At 38.5% G+C, this 19,613-nt stretch overlaps 3 protein-coding genes across 3 annotated transcripts; 1 reads left to right on the plus strand and 2 right to left on the minus strand.

Moving 5' to 3' along the window:
- The first annotated feature begins 4 nt into the window (after positions 1–4).
- LOC135077250 (sterile alpha motif domain-containing protein 14-like) lies at positions 5–11,960 on the plus strand. Its single transcript, XM_063971788.1, has 9 exons — positions 5–127; positions 619–730; positions 967–1,228; positions 3,851–4,118; positions 5,014–5,112; positions 5,209–5,299; positions 6,751–6,966; positions 8,169–8,311; positions 9,080–11,960. The coding sequence occupies exons 1-9, from the start codon at positions 5–7 to the stop codon at positions 9,314–9,316; spliced, it is 1,551 nt and encodes a 516-aa protein (XP_063827858.1). The 3' UTR covers positions 9,317–11,960.
- Positions 11,863–13,986, minus strand: LOC135077484 (p21-activated protein kinase-interacting protein 1-like). Its single transcript, XM_063972038.1, has 3 exons — positions 13,825–13,986; positions 13,410–13,701; positions 11,863–13,316 (listed from the first exon to the last, which is right to left on the minus strand). The coding sequence occupies exons 1-3, from the start codon at positions 13,891–13,893 to the stop codon at positions 12,520–12,522; spliced, it is 1,158 nt and encodes a 385-aa protein (XP_063828108.1). The 5' UTR covers positions 13,894–13,986; the 3' UTR covers positions 11,863–12,519.
- A 528-nt stretch (positions 13,987–14,514) lies between these two features.
- LOC135077138 (THAP domain-containing protein 5-like) lies at positions 14,515–18,824 on the minus strand. Its single transcript, XM_063971697.1, has 6 exons — positions 18,080–18,824; positions 17,601–17,845; positions 17,326–17,379; positions 16,547–16,699; positions 15,989–16,075; positions 14,515–15,869 (listed from the first exon to the last, which is right to left on the minus strand). Exons 1-6 carry the CDS (start codon positions 18,178–18,180, stop codon positions 15,796–15,798), a joined length of 714 nt encoding a protein of 237 aa, XP_063827767.1. The 5' UTR covers positions 18,181–18,824; the 3' UTR covers positions 14,515–15,795.
- Positions 18,825–19,613: the final 789 nt, after the last annotated feature.

Below are 19,613 nucleotides of genomic sequence, written 5' to 3' on the forward strand. Positions count from 1 at the left end.
CAACATGTACTATGCACGCGCGCGCGAGGAGTGGTGGAGCGGCTCGCTGCGGGACGCGCACCGCGAGTACGCCGCCGCGCTGTCCGCGCTGCACGACCGCGTCGCGCGCCTCGAGGTGCTGCTGCTGGTGAGCGAACAACATGTACTATGCACGCGCGCGCGAGGAGTGGTGGAGCGGCTCGCTGCGGGACGCGCACCGCGAGTACGCCGCCGCGCTGTCCGCCTCGAGGTGCTGCTGCTGGTGAGTGTAAAACCAACGATAGTATCGCGCGAGTCCATAATATCGATAGGGAATTTTGAGCAACATTATTGACACGCGTAATACTCGCGAAGATCGGCTACGTAAGTCATTTTCGGGTGCACCAGCGCCGCCAAGAGAGTTAGGATTGGGAAGTGGTCGCCATGGCCAAAATCTGTCAAATGAATCATATCATCTGCATCACTATTAGTTTTGCCTTTATTATCGGCGGTGGACTATCAATACGCAACACTAGTGCCCGGCCCAGTACACCCGCACGCGACAGTAACTCGGTACGCGCACCCCGATTGTGAACGACTGGGTAATCCTATAAAGCTGATGTGGTCTAATACGTACATTAATTTCCGTGTTTGTTACAGGAGACGCAGAAGAAAGCAGGGTTGCCTGTGATGTTGCCGCACGAGCCTTCGGCACGCCGCGAGACGCCCCCGCTACCGCGTCGCCCAGACCCCGACCCGCTGCTTATTAACGGTTATTTTACATTCTATACTTTTACCAACTGACTGATAGGCATGCCAAATCTAAAACTATAAATAAAATTGACGTTAGACTGTTCACGGGTGACTTTTAGCACCTATTTGTCACCGTGACAGTATATCTTTTTCTTTTACACTTTTGTAATGAGAAAAAGAGAAACCTCTGCCACGGTGCGTGCGCGCCTTTAGACTCAACCTCCTCCTTCAATTAAAATATTTTTTCTTTTGCAGATCCATGGAGTTCTGACAGCGATCTATCTGATTTATCCCCCGTGGAAGACGAATACGCGAAGGTGGACAAATCGGACCGTCGCCGTGAGGCCCCAGACCTCGGCGACGTGACGGCGACGACGGCGAGCGAGTCGCGGCCGAGCACGACCGCTTCGGACGTTACGGTCGTCAGCACGGCCGCGCCGCCGGCCGCCGTCACCGCCACCGCTGTGGTGCCCGCTCCGGTCGCTACTCCGGCTCCGGCTAACGTCACGGATAGATTGTGAGTTCATCTACATTACGTTCACTACGGCAATTAATCCATTTTATAACAAACTATACTGGTCATCACAAAAATCGGCCCACCTACGTTTTACAGGAAAACTCGTTTCTACTGACACAATCATGGTGCCCCAACAATATTGGTGTTATTTGAAAGCCCAATAAATATCCTTATAGAAAAACACATTTAATTTCTTAATAAACGATTTATAACGATTAACATATACAATAAATGTGACTTGAAAAAAGACCTCACTTTGGGCTCACCTCTGGCACGGTAATACTATCTATACAGTATTCCAACTCGGCCATATTTTTGAAATAAATGTCAACAGCCCCGCGGTACGTCATGGTATGACAACATGCGATAGGGCTGCTCACCTACAGTACCCATTCTAATTACATCTGTCTACTTAGAATGAAGAATGTTCACTAATTTTGTTTTTTAGCTTTCTGTATTCTCTGTTAAAAATAAAAAATACATGTGAAAGAATTATTTCGATACGTTAATTAGTTTCCAAGATATTGAATTTTAAAAGTGCGGGCGGCGGCCGGCCCGCCATTTTATGCGCGTGACGTCATATTACAACGACTGGCTCATATTTGTATGGGTGGAATCTTGCAAACTGAATTAAGACCCACTTCCAGGCAACCGATTAAGCTGAAATTTCGCAAACACATGTGATTTGGATGACCATGCAATATTATGATGACATGGAGCTGATCTGATGATGGAGTTGGAAGGTGGCCATAGGAACTCTATAATAAAACGACTTAAATGCATCGAGTTTGGGCTCGTTCGTTTTGTATTGATGAGTATTTTAATTCTATATAGTAATCGGGGTCTAATGATGGAGCTGGAAGGTAATTCGCAATAAAACGACACAATCGCATCAAGTTTGGGTTTGGTTCAATTTTAATTTCTGTGATGGGTCTGGGTGTTAATATGTATAATAAGTTTGTATTTACAAAAAAATATATATTTAAGTATGTTTATATCCGTTTTCTAGTGAGCGGACGCTGTGAATGTACGTCACACGGGGTCACGTGACCGTCGGCGGGATTAAATATTTAAGCGAACTTTGAATGCCTTTATAATCATAACTACTGGGTATTTTTGAATGAAATAAAAACTAATGTATTTGTAAATGTAAAAGCTTAACTGTAACATAGGTTTCAAGTGATTTTGCATACCTAGTAACATTCTCAATTTCTATCTAGTTTTGTGATTATATTTTTTTTTATTTAGACAAACAAAATACTTTGTGAATGGAATAGGATAAAATGCGTGTTGTTTTGTGATTAGTAGATTTAATTAAAAAAAATATACTAAAATAATTTTGAATCTACTAATCATAATGAGTACTTAATGACCTGTAACTTTAATTTCAGGCGGGTGAAATCGTTGGCAAAAGCTGGTTTTATACAATATATAATTTTCATTTCAAATCAAACTGACTAAAAATGACCATTTCTGTCAGTTAATGACTAGTTTTTGACAAATTTGACCGTAAATGACGATCAGTCAAATTCAATCACCTTAGTCATTTTCAACATTAGGCCATCGACGTCCGTTCGGCACATTCGCGACACCCCTAATTTTTTCATCTCGACCGCGTCCCGAGATTTGAAATTCGAAGGAAAGCTCGCGTTTCGTCGGTTTATATGAAGTTACAATACTGTATGATATTATTACCGTGCCTCTGGGATCAATTAGACCAATTTTTATGGTTATAAAACCAAATAATGATCTCACGTGTCCTCTTTAACAGATGGATAGCGATTAATCCCAACTTAACAGTTTTATAGCCATAAAAGTTGGCTCAAGCGTAACTACCTATTTTTTGAAGAAGTGACTCTGGATTCTACAGACACATTTTTGGGGTAAAAACCTTTACTTTAATGAGATAAAGCTTAGAACTAGGCTTTTAAATGGTCCCAATATTGGTGGGAAGTGGGGATGCATACGTTTGAAAGTGCTTGTCGCGGGAGGGTCGATTTTTGTGATGACCAGTGTAGATAGTGTTACTTAATGATGTTTATTGTCCGTGGTGTATATCTTTTCTTAAAGGTTACTAAACCTTTGTTTGACAACTGTCATTAGAAGTCGAACCTTAACTCCTATGTTCTTCTGATTAATTTCGTTGCGAGTCCAATGACAGTTTAGCTTTCCCCTAAATTTGGCCTTCGCTGATTGGGTTTTTATTGGTGGTTTTATCCTGGCTACACAGGAATTGCAGCGGTGGTAATAGTACCGTTAAAACCAGATAGTGCCTATTCACTCTTACCTTGCGTCTAGTTTCACGAAGGTGAAAGGAAGATGGTGCAATAAGGCCTAATTCATACAGATATCACATAAAAGAAAACACTAGCATCTTAGGTTGGTGTTAGTTTGCGATAAAGCCTGGTCCGTGAGCACGTAGAATCCCGTCCAATGACCCCAAGCTCGCGCGTAATTATGTTGCTGTCACGCTCGCACACTCACTGCGGGCGCCCGTCGCACAGTCGCGACAGCAACATAATTACGCGCGAGCGATAGGGATGGGTAGCTTGGGGTCATTGGACGGGATTACTACGTGCTCACGGACTAGGCTTTAGACATTCACGATCTGTTTATCCACAGAATGGCATCGTCCACCTCGAGCAGCGGCATGGCCACGAGCGGGACGAGCAACGGCAACTCGGCAGGCGGCGGTGAGCCAGCCCCGCGTGACGCGCCGGTGTCCCGCGAGCCGCCCGTGCGGGACACGTCGCGGGAGCTGGACGCGGCCGTCCCGCGCGGCGCGCTGCTGGACACGTCGGCGCACCGCGCGCGCACCGACCTGGCGCGCCACCGCCACCACGCGCCGCACTCGCCACACTCGCCGCATTCGCTCAGCAACGCCAGCTCTGTAAGTGTAAAATATTAGGCTACAGATAAACAGTTGTAGAGTAAGGCTTCGTTGCACCATCTAACCACAGAATAATAATAAGTACTATGTACAGAAGTTTTACTTTGCGAAGGTATTTAAAAAAAATGTATGCTCAATGTCATTAACAATATGGTGTAATTTAGCTTGTCTCAAGAGTCAAGCACCATTTTGTTGACAAACGTCAGTGATCGGTACTGCGCCGAAGCTATAGGGCTGACTTCGGTAAAATGATGTGACGTGAGGTGCCAAACTGCAGAAAATGGCGGAGAAAATACATGTTTAGCATGAATTATCATGAAAAATATTAACTACTTATTTACCTCTCAGTATCTTCAGGCAACTTAAAAAAGTACATTCTGTGTTTTTATTATTATTTAGGCCGTTAAATACTGCACAGTATTTAGTACACCATTTTCTTAATTTTTTTCCATCATACACAAGAATACGCGTGCGTGTCAATGCTCGCTCGTATGTGAGGCCTTGTCGAATAGTATCCTGTAGGGGCCATCGTGCGTGTTTTGTTTTCGATGTAAACTCGCGGAGATGAACAGGCGTGGTCAAACTCCACACAAAAACCCCGGTCAAAGTTATAGTTACCGTCAAAGTTAAGGTGGTGCAACTCATCCTAAGCAAATTGAGGTATAATCATTACCAAGCTGAAAAATAGCAACAATGGGGTCATTCACCTTTGCAAGCGAGCGATATCCACATTTATGCCGTTTAGAGCTAAATTAATTATGATTCGTGATCTGCCATCTTTTCCACAAAGACTTCACACAAATGTTTCCTAAAAAGATGACACTATTTCGCTAGTCTTGTTCACTCTGCTATCAAAAAAGTAAATAATACTAAAATTATATTAATCTCTTTGCAGTATGATGGACTCGACGACTCGTACAACGATTCGGCTGACGAGTCTCTAAGTGAATCGACATCGGGAGCTCCTCCCCACACAGCACACTCCACTATGAGTGTAAGTATCTCATTACTTTATAACGTTTGGCACGATATTCATTTAGGCCAACGCTCGCCCAGTAAGCCAAGACTGAATTTGAAATGTTTTCTTTAGCGAGACACTCGGCAAAGCTGCGGCAGTTCCATAGGTAGCGCGACCGACGACGCCGTGTATTCCCGCGACCATCGCCACCACCCGCTGGCCGGTAAGTGTGTGGTGACCCTTAGTTTGATCAATTTAATCGAAATTGTCCGTCCACGTGTGCTGGCTTACACTCATCACGTAACACACGCTCAAGCTCTTGCAGTTTACGAGTAACAATCTAACCCCAATCTAACAACAACTGACGTCCATTTAATTTAATAAACATTTTATTCAAACAGTTAATAATAGTACTCAAGTGCTCGAAAATTGCAAGAACAATACATTACACTCATTGGATACACGTAATACAGTGAATGTGCATAACATAATTTCCTGTAGGTGTAAATTACCAATGTATTTGTGAATAATCCAATGCTTTACGTCTCTTGTATTTATTCATGAATCGTGATTAGAAGACAATTTGCCTCCACCCTTGGTGCTTGACAGCCTGCATATACGTCGTACCTAGAATACATACTAGAAATACAATAAATAATATTATTACAATTATTTCTATTATTCTAGTAAGTACATAATAATATAATCTATTTACTTACTTTTTCGTTAATGCCTGTTATCTATTTTGGATTTGATAAAGTTATTAAATGTAGAAGATGAGATGTTTTTATGTAAAATCAGTATTTGCTTGAAATAGTTATAATAATGAAAAAAATTACGTTTATTGATTTTGGTTATCACTACAAGTGATAGACAGCAGCAATATTACTGAAAAAGAAATAAAATACGCTGGAAACATACTTCTGAACTTAAAAATATACCAAATTAATCCGTAAAAGAATTCCACCATACATAAGACAGTCTGGACGCTGATAGCTTGATGGACGACGTTGAGATCGAACCGACTCGCTGTCACCGGCCATCGGCAGTGACAGTTGCGCGCAGTGGCGTACCTAGCTACGCCACTGTGCATAGATGACCCACGCTGAACTGTCCCACCAAACTGAATGACAGGGGGGCGCTACCATCGTTCAACTATATGGTTTCCAACATAGCAAAAATCGGAACCAGCGATCCGGTATTGACGGTGGCGCCCCACTGTCAATGTCATGGATAGGTCAGTTCAGTATTTTGGAACTTTAACCAAGGGCCCTGGAGCAAATAAAAAAAATGGGGCCCCACTGTAATCTAAACTGGTTAGGTTTTATCAACTTACTTACTTACTTACTCCTGATAGAGCTTTCGAATTTCTCTATTTATTTTGAAAATGGGAGTTCAGTTCAATGAGGGTTTTCGCGATTAAAAAATCCGCCAGATGGCAATACGTAGACGGGAGGTCCAAATGCTGCATGATTGGTTATTTTTGACATGACATTGACAGATATGTCAAAATCCACCAATCATGCAGCATTTGGAGATTTTCTGGTAAGGATTCGGTGGCCCCCTGAGCTTTGGGGCCCCGGGGCACTGCCTTAGTAGCTACGCCCCTGGTTGCGCGACGTATAACGTGACACGTGACGCGAGCACGAGACTAACCGGCGGGTGTGGGCGTAGGTGTGGGCCCGCCCGCGTCGCTGGCCGAGCAGCTGAAGCAGGTGCTGGCGGAGCGCGAGCGGCGCCTGGCGGGCGCGTCGCCGCCGCACCAGCCCCACCAGCCCCCGCAGACCCACCAGCCCCACCCGCCCGCGCACCCCCACCCCGACCCCGTGCAGCTCACCAACGAGCTCGTGGACGAGATCCGCCAGGCCGTCAGCGAGGCCAACGCGAGAGGTCGGTGCTCACACGCGTTAGGTGACCCCTTGTTGCCCTTGCCCCACTCGTTGACCATGCGGCGATATAATAAAATAAGGACAAATACATTTTTAGTTCATAAAACTCATTTATTTATGCAAGTAGGCTTTTAAAAAGCACTTTACGTTCAGTGAAATGTGTTTTAAAGAAACAAACGAAAACATTTACTGTGCAATGTGTCATTTAATAGTACGCTGAAATATGTTTTTTTTATGTGACAGGAGTTTAATATAACAGCACTTTAAGTTCATTACGTTGATCTGGCAATGGAAATCGCAACGGTTTCAAGCCGGTCTAGTAATGAACTAGCTGATGAGAGTTTATGTCGAACACCTACTTTTTTGATAAGCGACAAAATATCAGGAAATGTGGTCTTGACAAATTATACAAAAGTGACCGTTTTAAACAAAGAAGGCAAACTATCTTCTTCTTCAATTGGCTTATAACAAACACTAATTTATTATTTATCTTATATTAGAAACATTATTTAGAGCTTCTTTATAGATAAATGTTTTATACTCAGTGTACCTTCTACAATAGTGTAATGTAACCCTAAAGTCTATCGTGTAACAAGGGCTCACCTAACATAAGAAACAAAACAACAAGAAACGACTGATTCATTAAGATTATGCAGTCTAGTGTAGGGAATAAGGCAGGGAAATCTTGAGGTTATGTGTAAATACATATTTTGTTTCATTTCTAATTCTCTTACATTATCCTATTTCTTCTATTATTCTTCTTCTTCCTCTCCCTTGGCTGCTGATCACTGATTCTTGCACTGTAGACTGGGACTGTTTTTTTGAATGACTTCTTAATTATTTTTCATTATATCTTGCGACACTACTGCTTATTTTTTATGTTTTTGTGGGTTATGGGTATTCTGTAACATTTAATGTAAAATTGTGTTGGTTGGGGGATCTTTTTGTTGTGTTGGGTCATTTTTTATCTTCTACAACTAAGTTTTTCACATATTCTTTTCTTACTTCTCTCATTGAAAACTTGTTTTAATGAATGTTAAAAAGTTTACGTCCTTACCAAATTAATTTTAAACAGCAAACAGTTAAAATATTCGCACCAGTTATACACAGTCAGTAGGTAACCTATCAGGAGTTAATCTTAGACGCAATTAGGTAGGTAGCATAACAGGAGTGTCAGCTTATTTGATTCGGATGTGGTTATAGTGAAGAAAGCTCCGGCTTGCGTAGTCGGCGGCGAGGTGCCGTGGCAGCCGCTGTCCACCGCCGTGTCGGAGAGCAGCCTGTCGCCGCCCGCGCCGCCCGGCCCGCCCGCGCCGCACCCGGTCAATCATTGGACTAAGCAGCAGGTCAGCTATGCATTTATTTTTACTATAATACCCGGGATATGAAGGTTTTTATAGTGATGAAATTCGTGGTTTGAATTTTCTAATGCGAGCTCGAAAGAAAAGCAATACCCCTGTCAGCGATTTTATATGTTCAGGTCAGGACCAAATTATGTCTGCCTTGCTGGCATTTAAAATTCTTAATAAAAACTACTTTTGTTCAACCCCAAAATATCCGTCGGTATTTCCGATTTGTTGTATGGGAGTGGAGCTCATATTCATATCATTTGATAAAAAAACATTTATTTTTTTTATGTTCCAAGTTGTTCAATGGAACAAAAGCAAGACGGGTAGTTATGTATAATCATCATTGATGCAGTGACGATAACGATGTGTTATATTATATCCTAGTAATTTTGTTCTGTCAGAATACAAAGAAAGGTACCTACTATCAAATGTGTAGTTTCGTTTTGCCCGATCACGTCATGTTCCATAAAAAAGGAACATTCTTATTGTGTTAGGGTCCTAACAAATATTAGTGTAAAATAAAATAGAGGACTGTATAAAAATAGGTGCTGTATTTTCGCCAGCCTAATTACAATAAAATTATCTAGTACTACGCGGTAATCGTGCGTCGACGGTGGTGTCCAAAGGCGAGTGCGTGAGCCGAGCGCGGCCGATGATGACGCTGTCGGCCCGAGGTGACGTTAGTCAGCGTACGCCGCCCGCACGTCTCCTCCCGCGCGTTGTTGGCTTCCCAACATATTGAGTGTTGATATTTGTCGTGTGCAGGTGTGGCAGTGGGTGTCGGGTCTGGGCGAGGGTCTGGAGCGGCACGCGGGCGCGTTCGCGGCGCGCGGCATCGACGGCGCGCTGCTGCTGGCGCTCAGCTCGGCCGACCTCAAGCTGCTCGGGCTGCCGGGCGACGAGCGCCGCCGCATGAAGCGCCGCCTCAAGGAGCTGCGCAGCGCGCACGAGAAACACCTCAAGGCGCTCAAGAAGGCCGAGAAGAAGGCCCGCAAGAAGTAGCCGCCCCCGCCCACACGTCCCCGACGGAACTCGTGAGTGCGATAAAGCCTCGATCACACCTACCGAGTGGACGGGCGAGACAGTAAAATGATACTAGGCCGAGAAAGTTGGGCGAGCGAGTCATCTACTCGAGCGCTCTGCGAAATGTTCATACACACCGAGTACTCGGCCGAGAGCACTGTCTCGCCCGTTTGCTCGGTACGTGTGATCAAAGCAAACGGGCGAGACAGTAAAATGTTTATTCGGTCGAGGCAGTTGGGTGAGCGAGTCATATACTCGAGCGCTCTTCCGAGCACTCGGCGTAATGTTCATACACACCGAGTACTCGGCCGAGAGCACTGTCTCGCCCGTTTGCTCGGTACGTGTGATCAAGGCATAAGGAACGGTGGCCGGCTGCCTGAGAGCTCTTGTAGCGTCTTGTACAGTCCGCGTCAAATAGATCGTGACACCTTTGGGTGTAGCTAAAAAGTTCGCAACACGTCTTTGTTACAATTGGAATAAGGTTGTTATCAACTTTTTGGTCACTTTGGTTGTCACGCACTATTTGACGCTGATTGTACTTGAAAAAAAAAAAAAACTTCCTTCTATTCTTTTTGAACTATGTACGTGCTGATTATATTATCTTTACGTCGGCAGTACGTTTCTATTACGAAACCTTGCCAGCAAAACTAATACACAACTCCGTGTTTAAAATGGGATTAGTAACGTGATAGAATAAATGCAGAGATGTATATTGATAGAGCTTCGCGGCCAAGGTGTCATAAAGGGAAAATTGACACTCAAAACTTTTGGGCTCTTTTGGACACTCATCTCTGAAAGACGCTACAATTAGTGCTCAGTACGCAGAGTTGCCATAGTTCCTTACAATTTTAATATCGCACTATCGATCAAAATTAAAATACTGTTTAGTCATATTATAATAACTTACGTTGATTAAATACCTACTAAATCTAGAGTAATTATATTATTATTCCTCGGAAATGAGGGGACGGACGCCGCGCTCGCACAGTTTAGTCTGCCCACGTTCATGTTCTTTTAGTCGCCTTTTAAGGCTTGGCTACGTTTGTCAAAGGATTACTTAAAAAGCTAAAACTAAATAATCGTCATCGTCTGACTCACTGTAACTGTTCTAGTTGTTTTTCTTCCTATTTCTTTTCATGTACTTTTGTACTATCAAAATCTTGAAGTCTGTTTCATGTCTCTATTTTCGCTCATTTATATTTAGATAAAGATAGCACGACGACCGTTTAAATAAAAATGTAGTTGGGTCCTAAGAGGTTCCGTCAACGACTGGCGGCGACAGCAGCGCGAGCGCGCGCGTGGGCGGCGGCCGCGGCCGCGCCGATAGCGTACAGAGTGCCATCTGACCTATAGCTTAGAGTTTAGAGACGTTAGTGCTGCTTCGAACGAAGAAACGAATATTATTAATCGAAAATTAGGTGTAAGCGTGTAAGGAACAGGTTTAGTAGAAATACATATTTATTTAGACTGTCTGCAGTAAACCCTATATGCCGTATTTAATCTTTTGACAGGTGTTGCGTTTGAAACGATAAATTTATTCGACGTTCCTACCTTTTGTATTAATTGTGTCAGGTTTTCTTAACATTCGGTGTGAATTGATGGACTGTAGAAAATTACTGGCTCAATCTAGTCATAAGATGAATTGTAAACAGTTTGAAAGTCATGAAGTAACTCGACATTTTCTTAGAAATTTTCGTATAATATTAAGATTTATTAGAAAGTAATTTTCATGTAACTATGTATTACTATGTCAAATCTATGTATTAACACTATGTAATTTATTTATATTTCGTAATCAGAAAGCAATGCAAATTGATTATGGTTACTTTGGCATTTATTTTCAAAATGATTGCACAAAAGGTACTTAGAAATACGGTAACTTGTCGCTTGTTGCCAACCTTAGCATATAAAGTTTGTCATTAAAAATAGTCAAGTATCATTTCATCAAGCACGTGATCTCATTTCATGTAAGGATACTAGCATCCATCCTGTCATCCGCATTCAGTATTTGTAGAGCAACAAATCGTTATCAGTCCTTGTAATGAAATGCAATCTTCATGATTTATTATACATTCCAACACTTTTTCTTGATAGTTGTTTCAGTGTGGGGTTTTTATGATTTAGAGAACTTTATAGTTTCATTAAGTGACATAAATATGATTTATCAGTGTTGTTGTCCGTGTGTGTTTGGTTCTTTAGCGGCCGTCATGTACATAGTCTCGAGCGTGGACTGAGTGGGGCTACGGGCGTGCTTGGACTGCTGCATGACTGGATGTACCCTGTACATTTAGTGTATTTATTTCAATTAAGATTAATATTAATATAAGTAGAGCCCATTAACCATTGCCAAAATTTAACAGTACTTTGTTTAATATTGTTGATTTTTAATTTACATTTCCCTTAAATTATTTTTATATTTAATTTGGGACCAAATTAATTTATTATGACTTTTTACTTATTTTATGTATTTGGGTGTGTGTTCAGGAGAAAGATTTTTTATTTATAATTTAATAAACAAACCAAAGTCTACATCATATTGTTTTTTACTGTTATTATTCAGTGTGAACAACATGTATAATATTATGAGATGGTGATGAAAATATAATCTGCAGTGTAAAATTGAGTTTTCTTTTTTTTATGTGTGTAACTTGATGCATGTGCAGGCTATCAGATGATGATGACGTTTTAAAAAACATGCTAATGATGATTAATGTGTTCTGATGCTCTTCGCTTAAAATAACTTGTGACCATTATTAAAAGAATTCCTGGTTTTCTTTTGGGAGATAATATTTTATTTATCCAACAGGTAACAAAGTAAAACAATTTACATTTAAAAAAATGTGCTGTAATGAATTGGTGAAAGAATGAAGACAGGAGAGTAACTTTGCTCTTTAACTGTTAGGCAATCAATTTTATTTTGATATTGTGTAATTTGATTTGATTTCTATTCCTGTCTACTTTGTGACTATTGTGAATTACATAGGCATTCTGGGTTAACTTGTGAAAACAATGATTTCCTGTAGTCTGTAACAAACATCATAAGTATCTATTCTCAAAACGTTATTTAAATAAATAAAAAATAATCCTTTAGAACTTAGAAGATACACTTTAACATCTCATCTTCTTTACATCACAACTAACGCATGTATGTACACTTGGAAGTTATTTTATGATCTCATTATTTAATTACCTATTTTTTTTGTTTTATTTTTCTTATTACGTTTTCTCTTTTTAAATATCTTTGATGGTGGTTCATCTGATTTGGTGTTTTCTGTTTCATCATCGTATGATATTCTCACAAAAGCTCCTGGTTTTCTTTTGCTTTGTTTAATGGTTACACTTTCAGCCTCAGAGTCTGAATTGGATTTAACACTTTCATCAATGTTATCTTGTTTTTTAATTTCGTCCTCATCATCTGATTGGTCTTCTTTTTTTATTAAATGGCTTTGCTCATTTAATGTTACACAAGTAACCCTGCATCCTGCATTATTTGAACAAATTTCTAATAAGTTTGATTCATTATCAAACCACACTTTCAGTTCTCCAGAACTTGATGCCGAGTACAAAGTGTTATTTTCATAATGCAAGCTCTTTACTCTCTGCTTATGAGCTTGAAAAGTTACAGCCTTTGTGTCGGATACTGTCAAGGATATTATGTTGCCATTTTCTAAACCAACAAATAATCTGTCATCTGTAACCCACTGCACTGATGTTGGTTTTGAACTGCAACTGATATGCTTCTCCACTCCTGCTTTGCTTAAAGTCCAAAGATCAACACATTGCTGATGAACTAAAGAAAACCTGTCGCCTCCAGGTGAAAATTTAATTTCTGTAGGCATTACAATTCCTTTGCTAGAAAGATTAATAGCAAATGCTGGACGCCCTTTGATCAAATTCCATGTCCTGAGAGTTTTGTCACCACCAATACTTAAAGCTAATTTGTCTGAAGGATGAACTGCAATTGCTGTGACTGGTTGACCTGTGAGTAAAACAATTAATTTTGTAGTATGTCCAATAAAGTAAGTACAAATAAAACTTAAGACATTTTGAAATAAATATACAAATTACAAACCTCCATGTGCTTTTTTCCAAATTTTCTCAATTTGCCAGTTTCCTGTTCTTGTGACTATGATACTGCCGTCATCGCTTCCACTTACGAGGTGTGTGGCGCCGTGTGTGAAAGCAACCGCATTGACAGTTCCATCGTGGTTCATCAGTACTGTATGTTCTTTTCGAGTCTTCAGGTCTATCACGACAATTTTATCATCGGTGCCACCTGACGCCAGGAACCGACCAGCAACCGAAACACATCGAACTGAAGCAGTATGCGAATGGGTGGCGAAAGTTTGCTTAAATTTCTTTTCCTGAAACAAAAATACCAAATAAATATCGGCCATATAGTGGAAAGGATACTGAATAAATAAGTTTAATTTCAAATGAAAAATTCTGTACTGCGTGGTAGGCAAGGGTTATAGGTTATTTCTTACTTCATTTTCGGATTTCAATGCATATCCAAGCAAAAATCCTTCATAAGTGCCCACAATTAACTCGTCCATTGTGGCTGTTTGATTTTGTTTGTTAGCGAGATAATGTATTGATCATTTATGTTTTAAAATACCCCACGCGCGGCCACAACACTGCACAACACACTGTTTGTGACAAGCAAAGAGCATAAAAGAGTAAGAGACGGCACTCCATAGATATTTTTTGAGCTCACGCACACATATGCATTTTAGAGAACGACCCGCAAATCTTTACCAACCGCACAAACTACAGGCGGAGCTACCAACATAATGCCTTATTTTCTGACAGTATTAGTGACGTTCGTAATAACTTATCGATTATCGATACTTTGCTAGGGTTGTAATTGCATATCGATATCTAGTATAGGAACCTTCAATATTTTAATGATTACTATTTTTATTTTATACTATGTGTAAGTAAAACGAAGTTTTGTAACGTAAATTATTTATTTCGAAATAAAATAGGTATATTACAATAAGTATTGAACATGACATAGCAGTTGTAGGCATGAGGAATTATTGAAAATTATAACAAAGTACAGAAATGATAATTTTGTAAACTTTTATTTTCACAACTTTTTCTAAGAAAAAATAGGATTTTTATTTATAAACATCTTTAATTTTCTTATCAGCTGATCGAACCTCAGCCTCAAGATTACTTTTCAATGCTTTGTTGCTGTGCTTTTTTACTTTTGTCAGCAAAATTGTTTTCACTTTTTATGAAGCTGTCATTAATGATTTTACAACTTTTTCTTAGAAAAAGGTAACTTAATATTTTAAACATCTTATCATAAATTTCTTTATTATGTTGTTGACATTTAAACCAACTAAAATTACAATTTGTACTCAACATTAAGAAAATGAATTTTCCAACATTTTCCATATATATCTGGTCGGCAATATGGTCATGATAAAATTGTTTAGCTTCATTTACGGTGGTACATAATTGAATTGTTGGATAAACGAGACTTTTTTTATCATGCCACCATTCGCGAAGAGATATATATGCATACAAATCATTGTCAACAGGAGTTTTCACGCTCAAACACTCTTCACAAATTAAACAAGAACTGTTCTGTAATAGTTTGGCAGCTAAATACCCGCTTACATATACTACTGGTTGGTTTTCAAGGCTACACAAATTTTCAATGGGCTGTTCTAAGTTTTCAGGGTCCGGGATAGACAACACAGGATAAAATTCAGTGTCTGTGGAATCTTGAACATTAATTTTTATTTCTGTTGTTTTTAAATTAGTTTTTAAAATGTCTTTATATTCCAGCATATGTTTATTGTTGTCTGCTTCACAATTAGCACTTCTGCTATGAGGCACTTTCAGCCCAGTAACCATGCTTGTTTTAAGCGCTGCAGTAAAGTGCGTGATAGTGGGATTTCTATTGGTTACACTGTGTTGCCTAATGATTCCAAATAAGTTTTCCAGAGAGTCTTGGTTAAACTGTCTAAGGTTCATATATTTAAACCCTTCATTCTTTAACTTTTCCCAAATATCGTTTAAGGATTTGATAGATATTTGATATCCCTTTACGCATTTAACATTTTTTAGTATCGTGTTTTCTGCTGTTATAAATTTTATGGTTTTTAACTTATCAGTATAAAAGGTCCAAGACTCAATGTGATTACTTGATGTGGAAACATTTTCCCGGATCCCTTTCTTTACGTCATTTAAAGATGATGGACCATTTGTACAATCAAATAGTTTATCTAACTGTTCAATCACAAATGCTGTATCATTGCAATCAGAAACTTCTTTCCATGCCATCATTTTTAAAATAGCTGCCACGGTATTACTCAGAGCATGCGCAGCATACTTCACCCTCATCTTAGTTTTGAATGTTGGATTTACAATGGTACTATTCAGTTTTTTAATATTTAAAAAATTTCTGTTGTGTTCTTCTGCAACTACCTTCGCTATATTCCTTATTGTTTTTTTTTTGCATTTTGTAACTGTCGCCAAAGCCTCTTCTCTTTAATTGTAAATGTTGATGAAGTGTCTGTAATAAAAACATTTCCATTAGTAAAAAAAAACAACATTAAAGCAAATTGAATTGAATATTGGTTTATTAATCAGCAATTTTACTTAGTTTTTTAAATTAGGTATGTTTTATCTTACCTTTCATTTCAATGTTTTTCTTAGGTCTTTTATAACTGTGGACTAATATTTCTGCCTGTGCATCTTGATGGCAAATGTTTTTATCATCTGAAATATTATAAATATGCAAATTAGTTTAAAATTTATTTTGTTGTTTTATGAAACATATTATTTCCAAATCAATCAATCATTATCAAGTTTTAAAAAAATGCAAAGACAGGATAATGATAGCTCTTCTCATAAAATATGAAGCGTGGGCCCACCTTCAATAACAATGACATAATATTAAATTAAAGGCATTTAGAGGTTTTAATGTTCTGCATTCTGGATGCGGTCTGCGGGTATGTCAAGACAATCTGTAAGTGGTCGTGATAAGGCAATCAGTCACGTGTGCTTTGCGTTCTTTGTTCGTATCCGCACGGTCAAATCGCATTAATATAAAATGTACAGAAACCTAGAATGTTGTACATATAAGTTCATTTTGACCTGACTGCAGACTGCAGAACGCATCCAGGGTGGCATTCTTTAGTTTGAGGGAAGGCATATTTTAGAAGGTAAATAATTAGTTTGTACACTTACCATGAGTAATGGGTTTATAGGTCATATGTTCTGGTGCATTGGAAGTAGAAGGAAGAGGTTCAAAAGTTGTTTTCGCAGAAATACCAGAATCTGGTATATCCACAGCTCCCAAACATGTTGAATTTAGTTGTTTGGTTGTAGTTGTAAGGGGAACTGAAAGCAGATAATGAAATGTGAATTGGGTAATAAAATGTCATGTTCTTACCCAACTTTAGGGTACAATCAGTGAACGAAATTTTACGTCTTTCACTACGAGGGATATTTATTAATTGAAAGGCTTTGTTATATGTAAAAATGTAAAATTATATTGCTTCAAATAAAATAAATTACATTTCGTTTTGGTAATTTATTTTATTTTGAAGCAATATAATTTTACATTTAACAAAGCCTTTCAATTAATAAATATCCCTCGTAGAGTGAAAGACGTAAATTTCGTTCAATCAGTCTAGTACATGTCTTGCTCACATTAAAAATTACTAGCTTATAAATATTATTAAACTAGCTGACCTGGCTAATTAATGTAGATTGCCTAAAATTTTTCAAATTGGTCCGGTACTTTTTTTGAAGAATTTGTATTACACAAATTACTAAAGTCCCTCTAACTCAACACACATTCTAAGCTAAATTGTGTTACGAGTGGGTTTACTACAATATTCAAGCTGTGGGGTTCTAACCCGCACTTTAGGCTATCTTGGCTCGAGTTACGGAGCCGATCAAATACAAACAAACAATTAAATATTTCCTTTTTATATGATTAGTATAATTTTAGATAAACATACCTCGTTCAACTGGATTTGACTTCTTTGGAATGCAATATGAATGATCATAAAGAACTGTAACAAAGTATAGATATAATTAATAATTGAAATTATATATTATTTATTGATAAGCATACAACACATGTTTGTGGTTACAAAGAAAGAACCTTGTTAAATTGCATTCGGTTGGTTTGTTTTGGAAACCAAAGAAAATTAATTAAGACATCTAAATAATTCAGAAAAATTGATAGATAGTAAATTAAATTTAAAAAAAATAATTGAAGTCATCATCATACCTGTCTTGAGGTTTTCTTTATTGGAGTCTTTTACATGAAGAGGAAACTCTGTCAAAACTTCATCTGGCAAGATGGGATTGCTCAATTCCAGTGTTGGAATAGCTGAGTTCTTCAGCCGAGTTCCTTTGGCATTGAAGGATTCAGGAGTGAAGTGCCCACCACAAACAAACTTCAGTTGGTGTAACTTTTCAATAGGTACATATGCTAAGTCTTCTAAGCCAGCATTTTTAACCCACATTCGACAACTGAAATAAGAAATACCTATTAGAAAAGAAAAAGAATAACAAACTGAAATTTATTCATCAACTAATTTCTTTTAGTATTGTTATGCAATTCATTTGCAGAGTACGAAACAAAATACTGAAATTAAAAATTGGTTATGGTTATTTACTGTATGATTAAAAATATTAATCCCAGCCTTTAAGTTTACACAATCAGTAAAATTATCTTGTAATAAATGAGTGTTATTAGAAACTCACCGGTCAGAATCCAGAGGAAACCTACTCAAAAGTAAGGGTGATCCACCACGACTTCGCCTCTTATTACAAATAACGCACTTCTTGTTGTTTCTACTCTCCATTATCAGTAGAAGCCTAAAATGAAATAGGTATTAATTAAACAAAGCCTATAATTTCTCTCCAACCAGTGTCAATGCCCTGGTTCATGCATTTACCAGTTTTGAAAGTACATTTACATTTTCATCACATAGGGTTGTTTTTAATGAAAAATAGATTTGTAATAGATGTAATATTTCAAGTAAGTAGATAACATACCCATTAAACAGAAAAGTAAATAAGAGTTTAAACTTCTGTAGAAGTTGAAACACAGCTTATTTAAAAGAGTCTCTATCTCACAAAAAACATAACACTGAACAGCAAACTTTATCACGCCCGATACGGAGGAACTTAATCAACTCAACGTAAACGACAGAAAAGTTTATTTACAGTAATATTGCACCAAATCTGAGAAAATAACTTCACACGAATCAATTCGCCGGTTAAAAACTCAAACTCAATTGACAGACATTTTTTTTCATTTGTCAAACTAACAATACTACCAACATAAGGACACTAACAATTATTTTTAGTATGGTGGTATTGATCCGCGGGTTCCCCTGCTATAGTAAAATCAATCCAAAATGCACTTTATTGCTTAAGGGATAAGGTTGTATATCAATTGCTACATATAGAGACTAGTTTTTGTATGAGAAGTGTCTACCCACTGGTGACAAGTGACAGTGACATAGAGCAAAGCGGAGCAAAGTGCTATGAAATGTCAAGTTGACGGATCACCTATTCTATTTCCATAGAAAGTGGTGCCAACTGGTGGAGGAAGAAGGTAAACTGGTATCCTTCCGTTTGGCCAAATTACTTTTCGCCAAATTTCACTTCGCAAACAACTTATCGCCAAAGTTTCATTTCCCAAATGAACTTTTAGCAACTGTACTTTTCGCAACTAATTCATTTGGTTAAATTATCATTTGGCCAAATTTTACTTGGCAAATGTTTATATAGCAAATGTTTTATGTTGCCAAATATTATATCCCAAATAATTTGTTTGGTCAATTTGACACTTCACATACTTACCCACCGTTACCCACAAATCAAAGTATAAGGCACATGATCATGGTTTTCACAAGAATTTTATGTAAAACATTGCAGGAAATAGTATGGTTGCAAAAAGTAGGTATTACAGAAAAAAGTAGGTTAGGTTAGGTTAGAACAGTGACCTTTAATGCGCGAAGGCGAGCGAAGCGTGCCGCGGCAGCGGCCGCCGAGCGCTAGAATCACCTTTATTGTTAATGAATCGTTTGGTTTCGATAAAAAGAATGAAATAAGGAAATTAATGTAGAACAAATTTTATATTAACTACCCACTAAACAAAATAATAACCACAAGCTAATTTGTATCCATTCTATGCACCAATCAAATTATTTTGTAAATAGTTTATCGTGAAATATTTTTGCCTAATGAAACATTTGGCAAACCATACTTTGCCAAACAATAATTTACT

The sequence above is a fragment of the Ostrinia nubilalis genome, chromosome 13 (assembly GCF_963855985.1).
Source record: "Ostrinia nubilalis chromosome 13, ilOstNubi1.1, whole genome shotgun sequence".
Lineage (NCBI taxonomy): Eukaryota > Metazoa > Arthropoda > Insecta > Lepidoptera > Crambidae > Ostrinia > Ostrinia nubilalis.

Coding starts and splice junctions, on each gene's coding strand:
- LOC135077250 (XM_063971788.1), top strand. CDS start 5: ATGTACTATGCACGCGCGCGCGAGGAGTGGTGGAGCGGCTCGCTGCGG. Junction 1,229..3,850: donor GCTAACGTCACGGATAGATT/GTGAGTTCATCT, acceptor GTTTATCCACAG/AATGGCATCGTCCACCTCGA. Junction 6,967..8,168: donor CAGCGAGGCCAACGCGAGAG/GTCGGTGCTCAC, acceptor ATGTGGTTATAG/TGAAGAAAGCTCCGGCTTGC.
- LOC135077138 (XM_063971697.1), bottom strand. CDS start 18,180: ATGGAGAGTAGAAACAACAAGAAGTGCGTTATTTGTAATAAGAGGCGA. Junction 17,380..17,600: donor TAAAGAAAACCTCAAGACAG/GTATGATGATGA, acceptor ACTTTGTTACAG/TTCTTTATGATCATTCATAT. Junction 16,076..16,546: donor CTATAAACCCATTACTCATG/GTAAGTGTACAA, acceptor ATAATATTTCAG/ATGATAAAAACATTTGCCAT.
- LOC135077484 (XM_063972038.1), bottom strand. CDS start 13,893: ATGGACGAGTTAATTGTGGGCACTTATGAAGGATTTTTGCTTGGATAT. Junction 13,702..13,824: donor CATTGAAATCCGAAAATGAA/GTAAGAAATAAC, acceptor TTTTTGTTTCAG/GAAAAGAAATTTAAGCAAAC. Junction 13,317..13,409: donor TTGGAAAAAAGCACATGGAG/GTTTGTAATTTG, acceptor TTTTACTCACAG/GTCAACCAGTCACAGCAATT.